Raw genomic sequence first — 22252 nt, forward strand, 5'->3', positions numbered from 1 at the left:
ATCCAGGATTCATTTGTTCTCTCTTATATGTCAACTTAACCGTGAGATGCTTGGCTCTGCATCTGATGGATCTCCATCAAAGCAGGTGGAATGTATCTGGCGTGTGGTCCATCGGTAGGGCTGGTTTGAGGAAGGTTTAGTTACATCGTCTGAGGCCTGAATTCTGGATCAAAAACGAGAGACAATACTGCCTCTGTAATCTGGTGCAGCAGCACGGCTCATCCTCTGTGAGCGGGTTCACCCTCGGCTCTTTCATTTCTGGCTGAGAGACTGGGGCCAGTTCCTGTGACATGAATGAACGCACATGTTTACATGAACCAGGACACTGATGGAGAGACTCAGGAAGAAGTTACAATTTTTAGACGTTTCTGAATGGATAGTGGATAAATTGATGTAGTTGCTGTGGAGTTGATTCAACTCATCCACTAGCATGTGCCGTCATGTTCATCTTTTGTGTTGAATTGACCCTCGTTTGGTGTAAAATGACGGCATGACAACAACACTCTACTACAACAACTCTTCCTCTTCTCTAAAGCAGCCCAACATGGCCCCGCCCCCTTTTTGGGATTAGTGATGTCACAAACCTGGCAAGAAGATCATTGTAGTCCCTACCAGTCGTTTGTTGTAGTCCTTAAAAAGCGATTTCTGAACTTTGAGTGTTGTAGCTTTGCAGATGTTGTTTATGATAAAACAGCAACATTACACACACACTATATATGTATATATATATATATACACAGTACAGTCCAAAAGTTTGGAACCACTAAGATATTTAATGTTTTTAAAAGAAGTTTCGTCTGCTCACCAAGGCTACATTTATTTAATTAAAAATATAGAAAAAACAGTAATATTGTGAAATATTATTACAATTTAAAATAACTGTGTACTATTTAAATATATTTGACAAAGTAATTTATTCCTGTGATCAAAGCTGAATTTTCAGCATCATTACTCCAGTCTTCAGTGTCACATGATCCTTCAGAAATCATTCTAATATGCTGATCTGCTGCTCAATAAACATTTATGATTATTTTCAATGTTGAAAACAGTTTGTACTTTTTTTTTCAGGATTCCTTGATGAATAGAAAGTTCAAAAGAACAGCATTTATCTGAAATACAAAGCTTCTGTAGCATTATACACTACCGTTCAAAAGTTTGGGGTCAGTAAGAAGTTTTATTTTTATTTTTTTGAAAAGAAATTAAAGAAATGAACACTTTTATTCAGCAAGGATGCATTAAATCAATCAAAAGTGGCAGTAAAGACATTTATAATGTTACAAAAGATTAGATTTCAGATAAACACTGTTCTTTTGAACTTTCTATTCATCTAAGAATCCTGAAAAAAAATATTGTACACAAATATTTTGTACAATTGTACACATTAAATGTTTCTTGAGCAGCAGATCAGCATATTAGAATGATTTCTGAAGGATCATGTGACACTGAAGACTGGAGTAATGTAAGTAAATTACTTTGTGAAATATATTCAAATAGAAAACGGTTATTTTAAATTGTAATAATATTTCACAATACTACTGTTTTTACTGTATTTTTAATTAAATAAATGTAGCCTCGGTGAGCAAATCATGCATACTATGCTACATGCATTTGTGTTCATGCACTGGCGTAAAGCATGCTTTAATAACACTTATTTATGAGCATGAAAATAGTTTTCTACACTAACATGCTAACTTTGTAACAAACATTAAATGCATCAAATTGCAATTGTCGAGTTTCCTGCACATAAAAAAATGCTGCTTACGTTGAAGGCACTTAATATTCAGTAATGTTTTTGATTTGACTGCACTGACACTATCGGTTGTGAACAAAACCTGAATTGACTGGAATAATGACATTATTGTCTTCTGCAGAGCTGATTATTGCTGAATTGAATTTCATTATCGATGAGCTTTCCGCAGTTATTGAACTGAACTGAATCAACACTGACCTGACTTGAGCTGAAAAATGAAACTACAACAGAATTTTAAATTTATCTCATTTAAAGTTTGCATCATTAATTCTGTTATTTTCCTATTTATAACTCTGAAACTGCTTTAAAACAATCTGTGTTGTATAAAGTGCTACAGAAGTAAATGTGACTTGACTTGATGTACAGTGTGCCATTTCAGCTGTTTCATTTACGATGCTGCCCTTGTAGACAGCAAGGCCTCTCACTAGGTTTTGGAACAGAGCCGCAGGTGTTATGTATTATGGGAATGCAGTATGTCATGCCATAAATCTGTGACTACCCTTGAAAAACAAGCGGCCCAGAGTTCACTGCAGTTTTCTCTTAACCTAATATTGGATCCGGCAGTAAATGTCTCATTTCTGAACGACACCCGCACTAAATAATTCGCAAGCTGCATGAATTCTTAAAAGGTTTCTGTTCTCTTACTTTTCGTTCTGTATGAAAAGCAGCGTTTAATAGCTGCCTGGCGTTAGGTTATATTAAGTTATGTTTACTCGGCACTACTCTAATCCTGCATCTGCGAGCAGAAGAAAAGAGAAATGCAAGTTCAGAGTTTTGAGAGCCTCTTATCCGTATACTGTGCCTACGCTTGTGTTTTTCACTTTCACTGCCTGCCATTAAAACCAGAAAAATTCGCATTCATACGCTTTTCTGGTGCTCAGACTCATTTGTGTTGGCTCAAGTGTACATTTACTGTTTTTGGCTGTTAGGGCTTCAGATGGTCCTTAAACATGGCACCACCTGATCCATTCACGAAGCAAATATGTCATATGTAATATACCTTATTATATCTACCCATATACTGTAAAAGAGAGAGCAAGGGTGCATTTCAGTAGCATTCTGAGTCAAAAGTCTTGTTTTCTCTTACAGTGTTTTTGTATGTTGGTTTCATTAGCTGTAACATAAAATATATTTTTATTGAATTCAGTCCTCCAAACTAAAATTCCAGTATCATATTTTTCTAATATCTGTAAACAAGTGAACACATTAAAACCCCAAAGTTTATTTTATTTTATTTTATTTTATTTTATTTTATTTTATTTTATTTTATTTTATTTTATTTTATTTTATTTTATTTTATTTTATTAAATTTTTAATAATTTTTAATAATTTTTATTTTTATTTTTAATCTTTTGTAATTATTTTATTTTATTTTATTTTTTATGTGAACTGAAGAATCATTCATAATGAGACCAGGAACATGTATTATAGAGTCAGTTGTTGTTTTTTTTGGACACAAGCTTATTTTTTAATATATGTCATGTTGTAAAATGCTTTTAATAGGTTGTAATTCTCATTAATAATTATTCATTAATTTCTGCTGGAAAAATCAATGGTTCGATACATTTACTTTTTCAATTTTTGTAATTTTTTTTTATTTTTTATGATTTTTTTTCATATTTTTTATATAGTCTAAATTTAACAGAAAAGCCATAAGATGTATTTTAAACACAACTGTTGCGAAAGTTGTATTTCGCCCCCATGAGTTTTTATATATTTTTACATAAATGTTCTAGAATATCTCCTTCCTCCCACCTGAATTTGGTGCCTACGAGGCCTTTGAGTTTTAGAGACTCATTTTCATAATCTCTCTACACAGCAGTGAAACTCATAAAACGGGCCGACAGCTCCGGCAGTCGAGACGCTGTGGAGTTTAATGACGCAGGCCAAATGGCTTATTTGAGTAATAGAAAAAGGCAAAGCCATTAAATGAGCCGTATGTCCCAGTACGGTAACTCACACGCTTATTGTGTATCTCATCATATGATCTACATCATATCCTCCTACTGACAGAATGTGCATCTTATTTTGTTTAACAGTGAACATGCATTCAGTGTATAATGTCATTATGGTGACAGTTTGTGTGTTTAATCTGCAGGGGAAAGGAGTTTGGTCATGATGTGGACTTCATCATAAAAACACCTGAGCCAGGACAAGAGGATGCAATTCTGCCTGCGGTGATTGAACGATTCAAAAGCCAGGTACAAAATACCTTCTACTAAAATACCTTTTATCTGTTTCATTTGGTCAAATATTGAAATCAGTTTCTCAATGCATAAAATGGATGACCTCGTGTTTCGCTTTAGAAAAGATGACCTACTTTGAAGAATAAACTTGTCATTTTGAAAAGTTTTGCTTGGAAAACCTTGATGGCGAATCTTTTACAGACTTAAAAAGCAATTAAAGTATATTTTATTTTTACTTTATTATTTATTTATTTGAAATTTATTTACCACACATGCTTACTTTATCTGTCTGTCTGTCTATCTATCTATCGTTTGTCTGTCTGTCTGTCTGTTGAGTTTATTTCTGAGACGTTTGAGTACATGAATGCATTTTTTTTTTTTTGTGTGGATGATGTCCTGTAATGGCCATCTACAGTCTGAATGTAAACACTTTCTTGCTGTGTTTTCCTGAAAGCACATCGATCAGCTTGAGGAAAGTTTCTCATCAGATGTGCTCGAGTGTGTCTGACTCTTTACGTGATTTCATCGACTTTCGGCTGTGGGACTCGTCGCCTTGATTGTTCTGCCAACTACTAGCGGAAATGAGAGGCTCAGACGCTGTTGTTGGGCAGGAGGCTTTTAATGGTCACTTAAAACAATCAGACCAGATTGTTCATGTTGTTGGTGGATAAACAACTTCATCTTTTCTCTAAAGATTGGCAGTTCATTACAGTGCAGTAAAGAAAGACAAAACAGGATTCCAGTGCTAGTAGTATGTGTGAAAATTTTTAGGATGTTCATGTGTTATTAATCAAACAAGGCCGCCATGAAAGACATGCAATACATTGTAAAATCATGGTTGTGCATAGCTAGAATAACACTCTATACTCCTGCACTTTCCATTCGAATGAGATTCAGATCTGTCCATCAATCTGTGCTTGGACACGACAGAAGGGATTTGATTGTCACGGTTGAGTGGAACTGTAAAGCATTTCTGTGAGACTGAGTGATGAAGTGATGATGGACTTCAAGACACTAAAGCTTGAGACGTTGACAGATTTATTGACAAAGTAAATCACAACTTACCTGTAGTTTGCTGAGGTGATTTTTAGTCTTGTTTCTTTATGAAGGCCATAGAAAACAGAGATTGTGTTCTCAGTATCAGTAATTTGATGACTCCTTGCTGAATAAAATGATGATAGATAGATAGATAGACAGACAGACAGACAGACAGACAGACAGACAGACAGACAGACAGACAGACAGACAGACAGACAGACAGATAGACATACAGACAAACGATAGATAGATATATAGATAGATAGATAGATAGATAGATAGACAAATTATAGATAGATAGACAGACAGACAAACGATAGATAGATAGATAGATAGATAGATAGATAGATAGATAGACAGACAGACAGACAGACAGACAGACAGACAGACAGACAGACAGACAGACAGACAGACAGACAGACAGACAGACAGACAGACAGATACAGACAGACAGACAGACAAACGATAGACAGACAGATATAGACAGACAGACAGACAGACAAACAATAGATAAACGATAGATAGATAGACAGACAGACAAATGATAGATAGATAGATAGATAGATAGATAGATAGATAGATAGATAGATAGATAGATAGACAGACAGACAGACAGACAGACAGACAGACAGACAGACAGACAGACAGACAAACGATAGACAGACAGACAGACAGATAGACAGATAGATAGACAGACAGACAAACGATAGATAGATAGATAGATAGATAGATAGATAGATAGATAGATAGACAAATTATAGATAGATAGACAGACAGACAAACGATAGATAGATAGATAGATAGATAGATAGATAGATAGATAGATAGACAGACAGACAGACAGACAGACAGATACAGACAGACAGACAGACAAACGATAGATAGATAGATAGATAGATAGACAGACAGACAGACAGACAGACAGATACAGACAGACAGACAGACAAACGATAGATAGATAGATAGATAGATAGATAGATAGATAGATAGATAGATAGATAGATGGATAGATGGATAGATGGATAGATGGATAGACAGACAGACAGACAGACAGACAGATATATGATCAGGTGTATTCATGGTGTTAGGTTGTTGTTTGATGAAGAACAGACAGAGATGTTCAAAGAGCTCTATGAGTGCAGGGGTCAGAGGATAAGACATCTGGACATGGGAAGTCATTTATGGTGCAGGATAGAGGAGAGAGAGGATCACGAGAATATGAACACCAACCCGAGATAGATGGAGGCAATACGAGCGAATAAGAGCGATGAAACGAGAATGTTGTTGCCACCTGGAAGCCTGGAGGAGAGCGTGCGGCGAGTGAGTGGGAGGTGACAGGGCCGATGATGGGTTGCCTGTCGCCCTCTCTGTCATTTCAGAGATTAAAAATAACCCAGCGCCTGCCTTCCTCTTTCGCTTTGTATTACTTTCTTTCCATCCTCTTCCATTGTTATTAGTCTCTGTGTTAGCAACATTTCTCACTGATCAAACCTGCATTCAGATCTGGTTCACTGATCTCAAGAAAGAGAAATATCACGGATGAGATCTCGGTAATAGCTCAATCGCTTCTTTTGAGCAATCAAAAGGAGACTTCTGCTTATGAGGTTTAAGTTTCCATGCGCTTTTCCATTTAATCTCATTACTGTCTTAAAGAGAAAAAAGAGATGCCATTAATCTCACATGTGAGTTTCAGAAGAGATCTCAACAATGTCTTAAATTGTGCAAATGAATATTCATCAAAGAATCCTTAAAAAAAACGTATCACAGTTTCGACACAAATCTGAAGCAGCACAACTGTTTTCAACACTGATAATAATCAGAAATGTTTCTTGAGCAGCAAATCATCATATTAGAATGATTTCTGAAGGATCATGTGACACTGAAGACTGGAGTAATGATGCTGAAAATTCAGCTTTGATCATGGGGATAAATTACAGTTTACAATATATTCACATAGAAAACTGCTATTTTAAATTATAATAATATTTCACAATTTTTGATGTAGTTTTGATCAAATAAATGCAGCCTTGGAGAGCATAAAAAATCTTATCAAACTTTTGAATGGTATTTTTAGGAGACCAAATTGATACTTAACTGAGATGTCAAGTTTTCTGAGCTTTGCAAGAGCAACCACGCAGGGAAAAAAATATCCCGGGTCGGTCCTCCGTACCTCCAGGGGGCGAGAGACAGCTGGTGATTAAGTGGAAGTAAAGAAGGTCGATTTTAAGTCGAGTAACCTTGTCATGCTAGATGTTGCCCCTTGAGGCTCATGGCATCACATCATGGTGTTTTATTCATCCAGCCTGCAGTGAGAGCAAGTGAGCAGTAAAATACATCTGAAAGGATGAAAGATGTCCTTGTGAAAAGACGCATCATGCATCATTTTTTATTTATAAATTTTTTTTTTTGGTTACTCAAGAAGGTCAGTCTCATGCTCACATAGAGCAGGGTTATTAGTTAACTGAAACTAAAACTAATGCCACTGAACCCTCTGCAGACCCGTTACTGGAGCGCTGCCGGCGCCGAGACCTCAATCAATTGGCAGAAGTGTTGGGTCAGTGGTTCTTCATCCCCTGCTGATCGAACCTTTAGCCCTGGGTCTTCGACTGTCATATGACCGAACACAAACACACCAGTCGTATTTCTTAGCGTGTAACTCACTGAGCTCAGTTTATTAACAGGGAATTGAGAACAGCTAGTCGATACACACAAATTCTTGATCAAACCAAACATTTGGTCCTGTTGTACATGCTTAACATATGAATTTGCTTTACTTGCTACAGTATAATGTATTTATGAGGATAGATAAACATAAAATAAATAAATGATTCATTTAAATTCTTTCCTTTAATCCAGTTTCTTTCAGAAAAATAAATACAGCTTTATTGATCTGTTCTTCATTTAATATATTCTTAAGGTTCAACACACTTCACCCCATATTTCTTTAACTCATCTTTTAACCTTATTCTTTGTGTCTCATTTTTAATGCAGTGACAGATAACATGCTCAACTGACTCTTCTTCCATTCCACAATCACACATACCTGAAGGATGGTTTCTTAATAAATACACTGTTTTTACAGTTTCATGGTCGCAATTTCAAAACTGATCTCATTCACTTCTCTCATTGGCTGTTGTTAAAGTAATGTAATTAATGTAATTTAAAATCCTAAATATCAAACATGTTTGATAAAAATTGGTGCGGCCCTCGAAGTGTCCACGAACAGATCAGGAGGTTAAAAATTATTTTTATATATATATAATATACACACAAACCGGATCCCCAAAAAGTTGGGACACTGTACAAATTGTGAATAAAAACAGAATGCAATGATGTGGAAGTTTCAAATTTCAGTATTTTATTCAGAATACAACATAGATGACATATCAAATGTTTAAACTGAGAAAATGTATCATTTTAAGGGAAAAATTTCATGGCATCAACACATCTCAAAAAAGTTGGGACAAGGCCTCTTCTTTTCATAACAGTCTGCAAACGTCTGGGGACTGAGGAAACAAGTTGCTCAAGTTTAGGAATAGGGATGTTGTCCCATTCTTCCTTTCTGTCTAATACAGGCTTCTAGTTGCTCAACTGTCTTAGGTCTTCTTTGTCGCATCTTCCTCTTTATGATGCTCCAAATGTTTTCTATGGGTGAAAGATCTGGACTGCAGGCTGGCCATTTCAGTACCCGGATCCTTCTTCTACGCAGCCATGATGTTGTAATTGATGCAGTATGTGGTCTGGCATTGTCATGTTGGAAAATGCAAGGTCTTCCCTGAAAGAGACGACGTCTGGATGGGAGCATATGTTGTTCTAGAACTTGGATACCTTTCAGCATTGATGGTGCCTTTCCAGATGTGTAAGCTGCCCATGCCACACGCACTCATGCAACCCCATACCATCAGAGACGCAGGCTTCTGAACTGAGCGCTGATAACAACTTGGATTGTCCTTGTCCTCTTTAGTCCGGATGACATGGCGTCCCAGTTTTCCAAAAAGAACTTCAAATTTTGATTCGTCTGACCACAGAACAGTTTTCCACTTTGCCACAGTCCATTTTAAATGAGCCTCGGCCCAGAGAAAACGCCTGCGCTTCTGGATCATGTTTAGATATGGCTCTTTTTTGACCTATAGAGTTTTATCCGGCAACGGTGAATGGCACAGTGGATTGTGTTCACCGACAATGTTTTCTGGAAGTATTCCTGATCCCATGTTGTGATTTCCATTACAGCAGCATTCCTGTATGTGATGTTGCCAATTGATCTAATAAGTTGCAAATTGGTCCTCCAGCTGTTCCTTATATGTACATTTAACATTTCCGGCCTCTAATTGCTACCTGTCCCAACTTTTTTGGAATGTGTAGCTCTCATGAAATCCAAAATGAGCCAATATTTGGCATGACATTTCAAAATGTCTCACTTTCAACATTTGATATGTTGAATATATATATATATATATATATATATATATATATATATATATATATATATATATATATATATATATATATATATATATATATATGAATATATATCAGGGGTATACAGAAAATTACAGAAAAAGAGTTGCATAGTTCGTATTGATTTGAAGTTTTTATTTTTAGATACTGTTTCCAAATACATCATAATGTCACTTGTAAATTGTTCAAACTTAGACATTTTTTCAAACAGTTTGACTTTGAATATAATAATGAGCAAATATGATAATTAAATTAAAAATAAATACCAGATGTTGTTCACCTTGACATCACATCAGCTTAAACAGACACATTAACTTTAAAGCACTGAACCACAAGTGATTAAATTCTAGATGAAAATCTTACATGAAACCTTTTTTATTTATATTGCAACACTTCTGAGGCATCATCCAAATTGTATTCAAATCAAACCAATTTTTAAACAGAGTTTCATTTAAAAGTAGCTCAAGCCCATATTTTGTTTAGAGAAGGGAACACAAAATATATTATTACAACCAGAACTTAAAATAATCCTCAACTGATTGAAAAGGAAAATCACTTCTTCTGTTTTCTCTTTTAGTTTCCTTGAGTACTGATGCAAAACATAAAATATACAAAACAATGCATGTGTGCATATTATGCATGTACAATGAAGCCATGTGCATTTGAATACTTGATTGTTTCTGGCCTCAAATAGTGGCAGTCTACTGCATTATTTCTGTCAAATATATCAAATAGCTTGCAGATGTGAAGTAAGTCATCTGTAATATCCTCGAAGAATTATGCACACTATGCATACTGTGATCTACCGCTGCACAGCAATTTCAGCAATCACATTCAACAGTTGCAGCAAATGCTGGTGAATCAAAGGCGAGCGCGGTTCAAACATGCTGTGCAAACACAAGCTAATCTTTGCTCTCGGGGGTGCGGGTTTAAAGTCTCCGACTCTGACTTGCAGCCAATGTGACATTACATCAGCCGTCGTCATGGTGACACACTTTCTGTTGTCCTCTGCGTCAGCTGTTTGTCCCGGCCTTCAAAGAAACTGAAAAAACATCAAATGCATAAAAGTGCTGAAGCATCAGATCGCGTTTGCAAAAACATGCACGCCTGGTTGCACTGTTTATGTGTGTGTGGCGGTTTTGCTTTTAAAAATATAGCTGATATTGTAGCTGTCATCTTAGCATAGATTATTTTATTTTGAAACCAACATGAAGCCATGAACATTTTTTTTCTGTAATCAGACATATTTCCAAGTAAAACAGAATATGCATTAGGAAAAAATGTATATAATTAGGGCATTTGTTTTAGAGGTGGAGTGAATTATAAAGACAACATTTTGCATTGTTGAATCATTCAGAATAACACCAGTAATATGAAGGAAGTAAAATGGTTTGATGTTAACTTTAAAGGGGACCTATGTTCACAAGACGTAATATAAGTCTCTGGTGTCTCCAGAATGTGTCTGTGAAGTTTCAGCTCAAAATCCCCCACAGATCATTTATTATAGCTTGTCAAATTTGCCCCTATTTGGGTGTGAGCAAAAACACGCTGTTTTTGTGTGTGTCCCTTTAAATGCAAATGAGCTGCTGCTCCCGCCCCCTTTCCAAAAGAGGGCGGAGCTTTAACAGCTCAGCAACAACAACAAAGCTGGAGAATCTCACGCAGCCAAAATGAGGATTGTCAGTAACGGTGTTCAAACCGGAGTCGACACTGATGGAGAGACTCAGGAAGAAGTTACAACTTTTAGAATGAAACTGGACGTTTCTGAATGGTTGGTCGATAAATTGATGTAGTTGCTGTGGAGTTGATTCAACTCATCCACTAGCATGTGCTGTCATGTTCATCTTTTGTGTTGAATTGCCCCTCCTTTGTGAAGCAGTCCGGCGTAAAATGACGGCATGACAACAACATTCTACTACATCTACTACAACAACTCTTCCTCTTCTCTAAAGCAGCCCAACATGGCCCCGCCCCCTTTGTTGTGTGTTCTCGGGGGCGGGGTTTATGTAAATTACGGGGTTAGTGATGTCGCCAACCCAGGAAGAAGCTTGTTGTAGTTGTTTGTTGTAGTCCTTAAAAAGCTATTTTTGTAAAAGAAAATAACTCCCTTTGCATTGAACTTTGAGTGTTGTAACTTTGCAGATGTTGTTTATGCTCAAACAGCAACATTACACATTAACTAAAGTTAAAAAAGTGAAATAAGATCAAGGATCCCTTTAATATAATTTATAGATCATTATATGTTGAGAAAAAGGTTTATTGGGATTGATTTTTTTTTTTTTAATTATAATGCTCAGCTTGTAATGATTGTGTATGATCCCATTTAAAAGCTTAAAACTGTGTTTATAAAGTAACTACAGGATTTCATTAAATACAGCTGAATGAATTCAGGTGTTCAGACTGCATTGACTACTAGAGGCTAAATTATATTAGCAGGAGAATACTGATCGAAATGGCTCTTAATTGAGATTTAATCAGTGCATTAAGGACTGTTGAGATGTTTTCTGATGAAATAATGGCTCGTAGTATGTGTCCTGATGCAAAGCAAAGCAATGTTCTCTGTAACTTGTATAAAAACGTCTCCTCGTATCATGGCTGCGACGCCAGGGAATTCTGTGTTAACCTCCACGAAGCCTGTTCATTTCCTGAGACTCATCTGAACGCAGTGAAAGCGTCAATCATTCTGTACATATCTAAATGCACGTAAGGCCAAAATCCTGTAAAAGCGCCGGTGGGAGTGTAACGTTGAGGCTGATCTACTGACAATGTGCAAATTAAAAAACACAAGATGCAGCTATATCAAGTGCAAAATGGTTTAAGACATGCTTTTTTTTTGTTAAATAATGCTGCAAATACCAGTAAAATGACTACCACAAACCACACATTGCGTGATTTAAATACTCTCTTCCCATAAATTTTGCATCTAGTAGGGAAACTCCTACAGATGCATATGCAGTAAGTTCAGCTGCAAAAATAGCTGTCCACCACTTTTCACTGCGTGTCTTTAGTAAATCCTGACAGTAGTTTTTTTAATGCCAAAAGAGGGTTTGCACTGGACCAAGCTGTTAGTAAATCCGACCCTAAGACTGAATGTCCACAAGCCCCACCCACAGCTGCTGACGGACTCTACCCTATTAGCATAGAGCCCGCCCTCAGTGAGCTATACACAGTCCGCCATGTTTATCTTCTTGCTAGAGCATTTAATAGCAGCATTCAAGAGATGTATTCTTATTAAAACTGCTAAAGTTAATCAAGAACAGTGTTTTTGACACAACCTTGTGTGTATTTTACAGTTTAAGTGCAATAAGACGTTAAAGAGAACTTAGTTTAATACTCACAGGACGCACCATCTGACAGCCTGCTTTCTGTGCACATGCTTTGTATGTGTGCGCTCAGTAAACCACATATCAGAAGTTTAGACTGATGTGGCTTTAAAACGCATGCAGATAATAAACTTTCATGATGAAGAAGAACTGCAATGTCACATGAAATTGTGAATGCATCTGTAAGTGTTAGCACACAGCTGAATCTTTGCTTCATCTCTGCTGTGCTTTAAGTTCATCCGGTGCAGCTGGAGCTGCTTTAGCCTCATTGCCAACTAAAAAGTCAAAAATTTGCAAAGTCCTCTTCCATTGCATGAGAAATTGAGGGCAAACATAGCTCCAAAAGCATGCACAGATCCACAGGAAATATTCCACCATCTGGGCACCTTTGCCTTACGAATCAGAGTCCTATGATTTGAGAAGCACTAATCCTAATCTCACATACTGTCCGGCACAGATAGCCATGAGCATTTGGATGCAGCCCAAGTGTTTTTACAGAAATATACTGAAGTCTGCTGTTCTCAAAGAGACATTTCACAAATGAGATGTCATTAATGTATAAAGTGTTTTCCTCAGTATTTACATTTACATTTATGCACTTAGCTTTTATCCAAAGTGTCGTAGAAAAGAGGAACAAAAGATGATCTGCATGGATCTTTTTGGTCTGCTGAGCCCATTTGACCTAAAATATTTACTTAGTAAAGTATTGTAAGTTAATATTTCAGTAATTTAACAATACATTTGCATGTTCACAGTTCTCTAATGTCAGTCAAAGGGTTAATTAACCCCAAAATGAAATTTCTGTCATTTATTACTCACCCTCATGTCGCTCCACACCGTTATACCTTCGTATTATTGAGAACACAAATTAAGATATGTTTGATGAAATCCGAGCGGTATATGACTCTGTCCATAGACAGCAATATAATCAACACTTTCAAGGTCCAGAAAGGTAGAAAAGACATTGATAAAATAGTCTGTGTGACTGCAGTGGATCAATCTTAATGTTATGAAGCAACAAGAATCATTTTTATGCAACAAAACAAAACAAAACAAATTAATGACTTTATTCAACAATTTCTTCTCTTCTGTGTCAATAATGAGCCGGTGTTCTGGGAGTGCTGGATGTAAACATTCAATTATTTTTGGGTGAACTAACCCTTTAATGGTCACATGACATGCAGATAAACATGACATGCAGATAAACATATGTATACATATATAAAATATTTCTTAAAATAAAAATCTGAAAAAAAATGTATAAAAAATATAAAAATACATTTTTAGAATTTGATTTTTGATTTAATTAATTACTAGATTTTCATAAACTCTTAAACCCCTGCACTATTGACTCATTTGTGTGTGTTTTTTAAGGCTTCACAAGAATTAGAGGAGAAACATCTGAGATAACCGTGATATATTCAGCTCTATATTCTAGCGGAGCCCCCGGCGTGAGTTTTTTTAAGGCAAACATTATTTCAGAACGTATTAATTCCTTGGCGACGCGTCAGCCACACTATGACAGAAATATATAGCGTTTATTTCCTTTTTCCTTTTTCATTCAAAATATTCACAAACTTGTTAACTATATCATGAATTATATGATATATTCTGATTGTCAAATACGTGGATGTATTTTGACGTTCAAACACTTTTTTTAATGATCATGTTAGTTGATATAACGCGCAATGAGTTTGCACCGCAAATCTGTCATATTTACATCACGAAAATTCATACATTTTCCCCGAAAGACAAAAGTAAGCTCAACATGTCCTCCAACCAATACGACGATATAGGTTGTTTGTCACTTCCCTGAAATACGACCCATAGGAGCGTTTACTAAAGTGGCGCCTCTATTGACACTTTCATTTTAATGCATTGTTCCCTTTTATCTGCGTCATATTTTGGGTTTCGCGTAGCTCAATTGGCAGAGCATTGCAATAACAATATGCAATTATGTGATCATGCGATTGTGGGTTCGATCCCAGGGAACACATGTGCTCATAAAGTGTATATGCACTATGAATCACTAAGGTTAGGTTTAGGGATGGGGGTAGATGTAGTCGTTAATAAAAAAAAAAAATTGTTTTTCTAAATGGAAATAGGAGATATGGTGTAAAAAGTCCATACATTGCATTTAAATGAACACGCATTTTGATTGACAATGACATTTATAGGTCATTTCATGTCGACAGACGTAACACAGCACTGTCATTATTTTTACGCCAGCTAGAGGGCGCATGACTTTAAAACGTAAATATAGGTTGTAACAAGGTGATTGAAAAACAGATGTATGAAATTTGAATTTAACAAACTATAAATGTTTTATATATATATAGTTATATATATATATATATATATATATATATATATATATATATATATATATATATATATATATATATATATATATATATATAGTACTTAATTTAAATAGTACTTCATTTAAATGTCGGAATTAATAGTTGTGATATATGACAAGCGTGAAAGCACGTTTGAATTTAGCAGTGACGCACTGAACATTCTAATCACATCAGTGCGATCATATGCATCAAAGGGTTAAAATCAGTCCCGTTTTGGGGGTGGAGGGAGGCAATGCCCTCTTTTGCCCCCTCATGGGCCTGCTTGAAAGTCTCACCTTCCCTGCTACAGAATCAGGGTGTCGTTGGCGGAGAAACACTGCGTTTAGCACAAGGTTATTTTTACACAAGGTTTACACTGAGCGTCTCGGGGTTTAACGGATGGAGAGGGCGGCGGGAGCTCCAACCCTCTGGCAGTTATTGCTCTTTAAGACGAGCTCTTCAGATTTATGGTCTGTGAGAGGGATACAGTAGTGCAACAATTATTAAGGCTGCTGCAATTAAACTGACAATTTGTAATGTAAATCGTCTTAGTTCTGCCCCCATCAGGCGCTGGATAATCAGAGCGGCTCGTAGCCAGCGGAAATCAATTCTCAGGCCCTGACTCCATCTTTTTCCCCCCTTCCTTCCCTTCTCTTGTCTGTTTATTTGTTTCGCCGCTCTTATACAATCTCTCTTCACTTGCTCCATTAGCATTATCTTTCTATTTATCTCTGTCTGTCTTATTTTCTTCCTTTTTCCTTAATTACATCATTGTTATTGAGTGTTATTTTAGTATTATTTGTGTAACACGTTACAATAAGGTTAATTTGTTAACATTAGTTAATGTATAAACTAACATGATCTAACCATGAGCAATACATTTGTTACTGTATTTACTAATCTTTGTTAACGTTAGTTAGTAAAAATCCAGCTGTTCATTGTTTGTTTGTTCACAGTGCATTAACTAATGTTAATACAACTCTTGATTTTAACAATTTATTAGTAAATGTTGAAATTAACATTAACAAAGATTAATAAATGCTGTAGAAGTGCAGTTCATTATTAGTTCGTTAACTATTGTAGTTAACTAACGTGAACTAATGAACCTTATTGTAAAGTGTTTTGTTATTTATGTAGTATTATAATATTTAATAATATTTTGAAGTGGCTTTTATTTTTGTCTTTTCTATTTTAGTTTAAATTTTAGTTTTAGTCATTTCAGAATTTCAACTTTCCAGTTAGATGCTGAGACAAGTTTAAGTTTTTCATTTTATTTTATTTCAGCTTTCGTTTTCTGAAAACTATTTTAAACAATAACAATGTCTAATAATAATGTTCACACTTCAGTATAGTGATTTTAATAACCGTAAATGCATCATCATCAAAAGTTTACATTAAAATTTTAATGTAGCATTTTCATTCAGTTTAACTTGATGTACTACAACTGAGATAAAAATGAATAAAAACTATACAGACAAAAAAAAAAGACAAACTTTTTTTAAAATAAAAACAGAAAATATTAAAGTAAAAAATAAAATAAATAATAAACGCTAATTTAATGTATGAATAAAAACTACAAGAGTGTCTCAATGATACTAAAGTCCCTCCATCCATCCATTATTTTTGTTTTTCTCTTTGTAAACCTCCACTGCTCTTTATTTATTGTGACTGTACGGAGGAATAGTCTTGAATTGATTTCATTTCTCGTGGAGTTAAACCATTTAGTAAAGACGGAGAAAGGCGTCCTGCTGCTTCGATATCCAGACATATAATTTAACAGGAATTGTATTTCAAGTTCTCTATTCTTTCACAGAATGGGAAGTATTTCAGGTTTGCGGCTCTGCTCCAGTGAATCGCTCAAATGGGTCGACTATCAGACTTCACAATGACTTATCCAATCACACATCTTTGTTCAGTTTATTTAGCGGCGCTCTCGAGGAGCGTGTCCTGCGTGTTTGCAAATAGACTTCTTTCTGTCCGACACTAAATCATTTGTTAAATCAAGCAAACTCTTATTTAAGGTGCAAATTACATCTGAGGCTGATGGCTTCAGGTTTGTGCCACAAACTACAAAATAACATGGAGTATGAGGGAAAAACAGATAAATTGAAAAATTATGCAGAAACACATTTATGTGGTGTGTGGAAAGTAAATGCAGGAAGAATATGAACTGTTTATAGATGTACTTTTCATTTGTGGATGTTTGTCTCAAGTGTATATTGAAGTGTATAAGTGAAATATATTGCTTTAATAATAGTTTGAGGCCATTAAGATTTTTCTATACTATTCAACAAGGATGTATTAAATCGTTTATTTGATGTTTTAAAGTGATTTATATCACTTTATTAATTAAAATATATAATTATTGTTATTGTTATTACTATTCAGTAAATACCATGCAATATCTGCTGTAATAATTTCACACTGTACAAAAAATCCTGTCAGTTTACAGAAAACAAGCAGCTGTTGTTGTCAGAATAATTCTGTATATTTACAGAACAACCTAAAAAAATGTTACAATTTCAAACTGTTATTTACAAAAAATATATGTATTTTAAACAGCCATTTTCTGCTGAATTAGCAAGGCCACATTAAAATCTGTTTTGTATCATTGAATATACTTTGACATCCACCATAATAACACTGGAGGTAAAGAGAAAGACACATGATGAAGCAAAGTTCATCACAAGTAACTTGACCTTAAAATAATGCATTCATTTACCAACATAAGATGTAACGGCATCTTGGCAGCGCATCACTCCCGGACAACCAAAAATGGGCAAAGAGGCGGGACATGGGTGGAGCTGAGGTGCCTAAAGGCAGGAACACACCAGAGCCATAGAGAGACAGAGTTGCGACAACGGAACTTCAAAATGCTTGATCGTCACGTGATTTGTGTAGCCTTCAGATAGTTCCAGGAAGTGCTTCGGCAATTCAAAAAGATAGGGTTCGAGAGACAGAACCGTGATTTTCGGTAATTTGTAGTCAATAAATGCATCTGTTTACAATATTTATGTAATACACGACATGTGAATGTAGCATGTGTTTGTAGTTACAGCAATGTTGTTTTTAAAAGATAAAACAATAGCGAAAAATGGCAGATGGAGCAATAATAACTGACATGATAACATGATATTTTTAGCGATATTTGTAAATTGTCTTTCTAAATGTTTCGTTAGCATGTTGCTAATGTACTGTTAAATGTTGTTAAAGTTACCATCGTTTCTTAGTGTATTCAGAGACAAGAGCCATCGTTATTTTCATTTTTAAACACTTGCGGTCTGTATAATTCATAAACACAACTTCATTCTTTATAAACCTCTCCAACAGTGTAGCATTAGCCGTTAGCCACGGAGCACAGCCGCAAACTCATTCAGAATCAAATGTAAACATCAAAATAAACACTGTACTTACGCGATTAGACATGCTGCATGACGAACACTTTGTAAAGATCCATTTTGAGGGTTATATTAGCTGTTTGAACTTTTTTTTTTTATGTTGTTTAAGGCAAGCGCGAGCTCTTGGGGCGTGGAGCACAAGATTTAAATGGCCACACACCCTGAATCGGCGCATTTATAATGATGCCCCAAATTAGGCATTTAAAAATGAATTTAAAAAAAATCTATGGGGTATTTTGAGCTGAAACTTCACAGACACATTCAGGGCACACCTTAGACTTATATTACATCTTTTTAAAAAAAAGTTCTAGAGCATCTTTGATTTGTTGTTTCCTGTTCTACTGATGATTTTACTGCTTTTATGTCTGGCTCCATGCATATTACAATCCTTACAGGGAATGATTAAGACAGGTCTTGGAATAGTCTATAGATCACAGAATTAGATTATGATTATGTGTTTAGATTTTGCTTGCTATTATTTGAAAAACAGACTGATGACTTCTTAACTGATGACTGGGATTACAAATATTATTGAGATTTTGATCTAACAGTAACCAAATAGCTGATGGCACCCATTGAGTAAATGATTTTTGAGTGAACTATCCCTTTAACAGTATTTTACTGTACAATTACATGTAAGGTTAGATCTGTTACAGTTAAGGGAACTTACTGTGGCATTTTTATAGTCTTTAACAGTTTTTTACAGCGTATTCCATTCCAAAATTAACCAGTGACAAACAACCACATACACTCATAATCTAAAAAACGAAACAAATGAGTATAAAATAAACATTGTATTTTTCAGAACATCCTGCTGTACTCAGACTTCCAAGAGTCGACCTTTGACCTGAGTCAGCTGCCGAACCATAGGTTCGAGGCCATGGATCATTTCAGCAAGTGTTTCCTGATAGTGAAGCTGAAGAGAGAGCAGGAGAACCGGGAGCGAGAGACGGACAAAGGAGCGAGTCGGGACTGGAAAGCTGTGCGTGTGGATCTGCTTGCTCCTCCGGTGGAGCGCTATGCCTACGCCCTGCTGGGATGGACAGGCTCCACGGTATGAGCACCATTACATATCAGAGCTCTGATTGGACTAAATGTGGACTAAATGAATCTCATTGGTTCTCGTATGGCACAAATGTCACACTTCATATGCACTTTCAGTCTTGTGGCTGCTGCATGCATGTGTCCGTTAAGTTCATGGGACCATAGGGTGTCCCATTTGCCATTTTAGGTTTCAGAAGGGCGCACGCAAGCGCCCTCTTTGCGGTTGATATGCGCACTCGATGCACACTTTTGCTGACTTCTTCCTGACAGTCATAGTGGTGTTATGTCACGAAACTGCGGACTCGTAGGAAGACTGCAAGTGTTTAGGGTGCCATTTGGGACAGGGCCCATGTATTTTCACTGATCAGTGTTTATATGTGAATAAAATGACTGTGTCTCTTCAGAAGGCTTGGATTAAACCACTCAAATTCATATGGATTTATTTATTTTACAATCTTTTTATGAATGTTTTGAGTTTTGGGTGAACAGACTTTCAGTTGAAGGACAGAAATCTCACATTTTATTAAAAATATCTTAATTTGTGTTCATTTTTGGGTGAACTATTCATTTACATACATGAAAGATTTCTGCACTCAAAAATTTGTGGCATAGTTTATTATTAACTGAATTTATTATTATTTGAATTTATATTTATTCAAATAATCCTATTTTCAAAATGCTTAGAATCAGCATAAATCTGTTCATTGTGGTTAAAATATGGCATGCTCTGGATCAAGCAATATTCATTTATTTAAAATTTAAAAATAAATGTTTAAAAATAAATGTTTCTAAAGCACATTCAGTTTATTTATCAGTACTATTACAGAAATCTGACTTGTTTCATTTGTGTGACTGACAAATATGCATCACATTAAGTTTATTACTTTGTTAAATGCATGGAAATTTTATATGCTTTTCAAATGCATAAATCTATATATAGTATCTATTGTGTTTCTGTCCCTAAATGTCCCATAAGCATGGAGGAAAGAGTTTAGGGGCGTCCAGAGACAGATACAGTTTGACTTGAGCTGTTTATAGATGAACCCTAACCTTGAGTCTTAGCGCTCACGTCCCCTGCGTCGCTTCTGCGGGCCGTCTGCTCCACGTGGATGCTTGACCCATCAGCTGTAATTACATTCTTCCACTTACCGCCTCCTGGGGTGTGCTATCCCATGATGCTTTCAACACCCACAGCGTGTGTAGGATCACTGCAGTTTGAGGGCGAAGAAGATGGAGAAAGAGAGGAAGTTAGTTTCTGAGGCTTATCATTATACCATGTGCATCTCATTAGAAGTTCAGAATACTTTGAAAATCAATGTATTCATGTATTCATGTCTGGATGTTTCATGGCATCCAATAGTGGAGTTTATTTCAAGCCCAAATAGACCTAGAGGAGCTTTAGATAATGACAAAAAACATTAAAAATTCTGTATGTTTGAAGAGCTTAATGGAGAAGCGTTTAAATAGGTCTGCTGGCCATGATAAGAGTCTCTAAAGAGATTGGTAATGCTTAATACCATAAACAACAACAGGACGCCACATCAATATACAGTAGTGTGTTCAGGTTTTAAATCTCATTTAACTGTGCGCTTTATTTACTCAAGGGAAATATATACGCAAGAAATAACAAACTCCATAATATTGCTTAGCAGCAGAATGTTTGCAGTTTAATTATTTAGATTATTCTGTTTGTGATCTAACTGTCCTCTGCTAATATTATCTGTATTTGATCAAGAGGGTCTCATATTATAATATACAAATACTGTAGCACTTTATCCTGGATCAATATTAACATTCATGTGCTTCATTTAATCTCATTGTGCTTTACAAAAATTGTTTGAGATATTAGAGATCACTTTTTTATTTTCTCTATGTAATAAACTTACATTACATTTTATATATGTATGATTATAGACTAATGCCAAAAGAGTAATGTGAGTGTCATGCAAAGAAAAGTGATTAATTCAAACTATAGCCTCACATAGTCAGATCAATATAGTCTCAAATATACTTAAATCAAACTATCATAACAGTGTAATTTTAATTTCCTCATCTGTCAAACATATCCACATCGCTACAATCAGATGCTTTCTGAACTGCTGTTTTCTCACCGCTGTATTTTTTTGATGTTTATTTTGTTATTGAGAGAAAAGTGCAGCACATATTTACATATTCATCTAAACGTTGCTCTCTGCAGCGTGGACGCCGTCGGTATGTTCGTTAAAAATGTTCATACTCTGCAAAGATATTTCCATCATTTTTCTTCTAAGTGAAGAAGACCAAGAAAGAACTTTGCTGTGAGTATATCAGGGCATTGTTATCGCATTCAGTTTCTTGTGCGTTACACTCAAAAAAATAGGTAATATTTGTTGTTTTTGAGAAAGTAGCCTACACTTTTAGCCTATGACAAATAATATTATCCAGAATGCATTGTAATATACTGTAAAAACAATGCATTTTGTGTAGTATTTGTCATTTTGGAGAAAGTAGTTACTTTCTCCAAAATGACAAATATTACCCAGAATACATTGTTTTTACGGTATATTACTGTGTACATTTTTTTTATTTACAGCTATTTTTAAGAGTGTACGTGTGCACAAGTTGCTAAATCATGCGAGTGGCTGCAGTTCACTTAACGGCCACAGGTGTCACTAATGACAAGGGTTAAATGTGCTAAAAACACGGTAAAACTGTAATTTTTAGTAAGTAAACC

General features: G+C 35.6%; 1 protein-coding gene across 4 annotated transcripts in view; it reads left to right on the forward strand.

Moving 5' to 3' along the window:
* dntt (deoxynucleotidyltransferase, terminal) overlaps positions 1-22252 on the forward strand; it is a 160167-nt gene that overhangs the window by 80771 nt on the left and 57144 nt on the right. For all 4 annotated transcript variants that reach the window (XM_067385687.1, XM_067385686.1, XM_067385684.1 and 1 more), the window contains 2 exons: positions 3849-3951; positions 19301-19549. In XM_067385687.1, coding sequence (XP_067241788.1) covers positions 3849-3951; positions 19301-19549 — 352 coding nt within the window. The remainder of the gene's footprint in view (positions 1-3848; positions 3952-19300; positions 19550-22252) is intronic.

This window comes from Chanodichthys erythropterus, chromosome 5 (genome assembly GCF_024489055.1).
Source record: "Chanodichthys erythropterus isolate Z2021 chromosome 5, ASM2448905v1, whole genome shotgun sequence".
In the NCBI taxonomy this organism is placed as follows: domain Eukaryota; kingdom Metazoa; phylum Chordata; class Actinopteri; order Cypriniformes; family Xenocyprididae; genus Chanodichthys; species Chanodichthys erythropterus.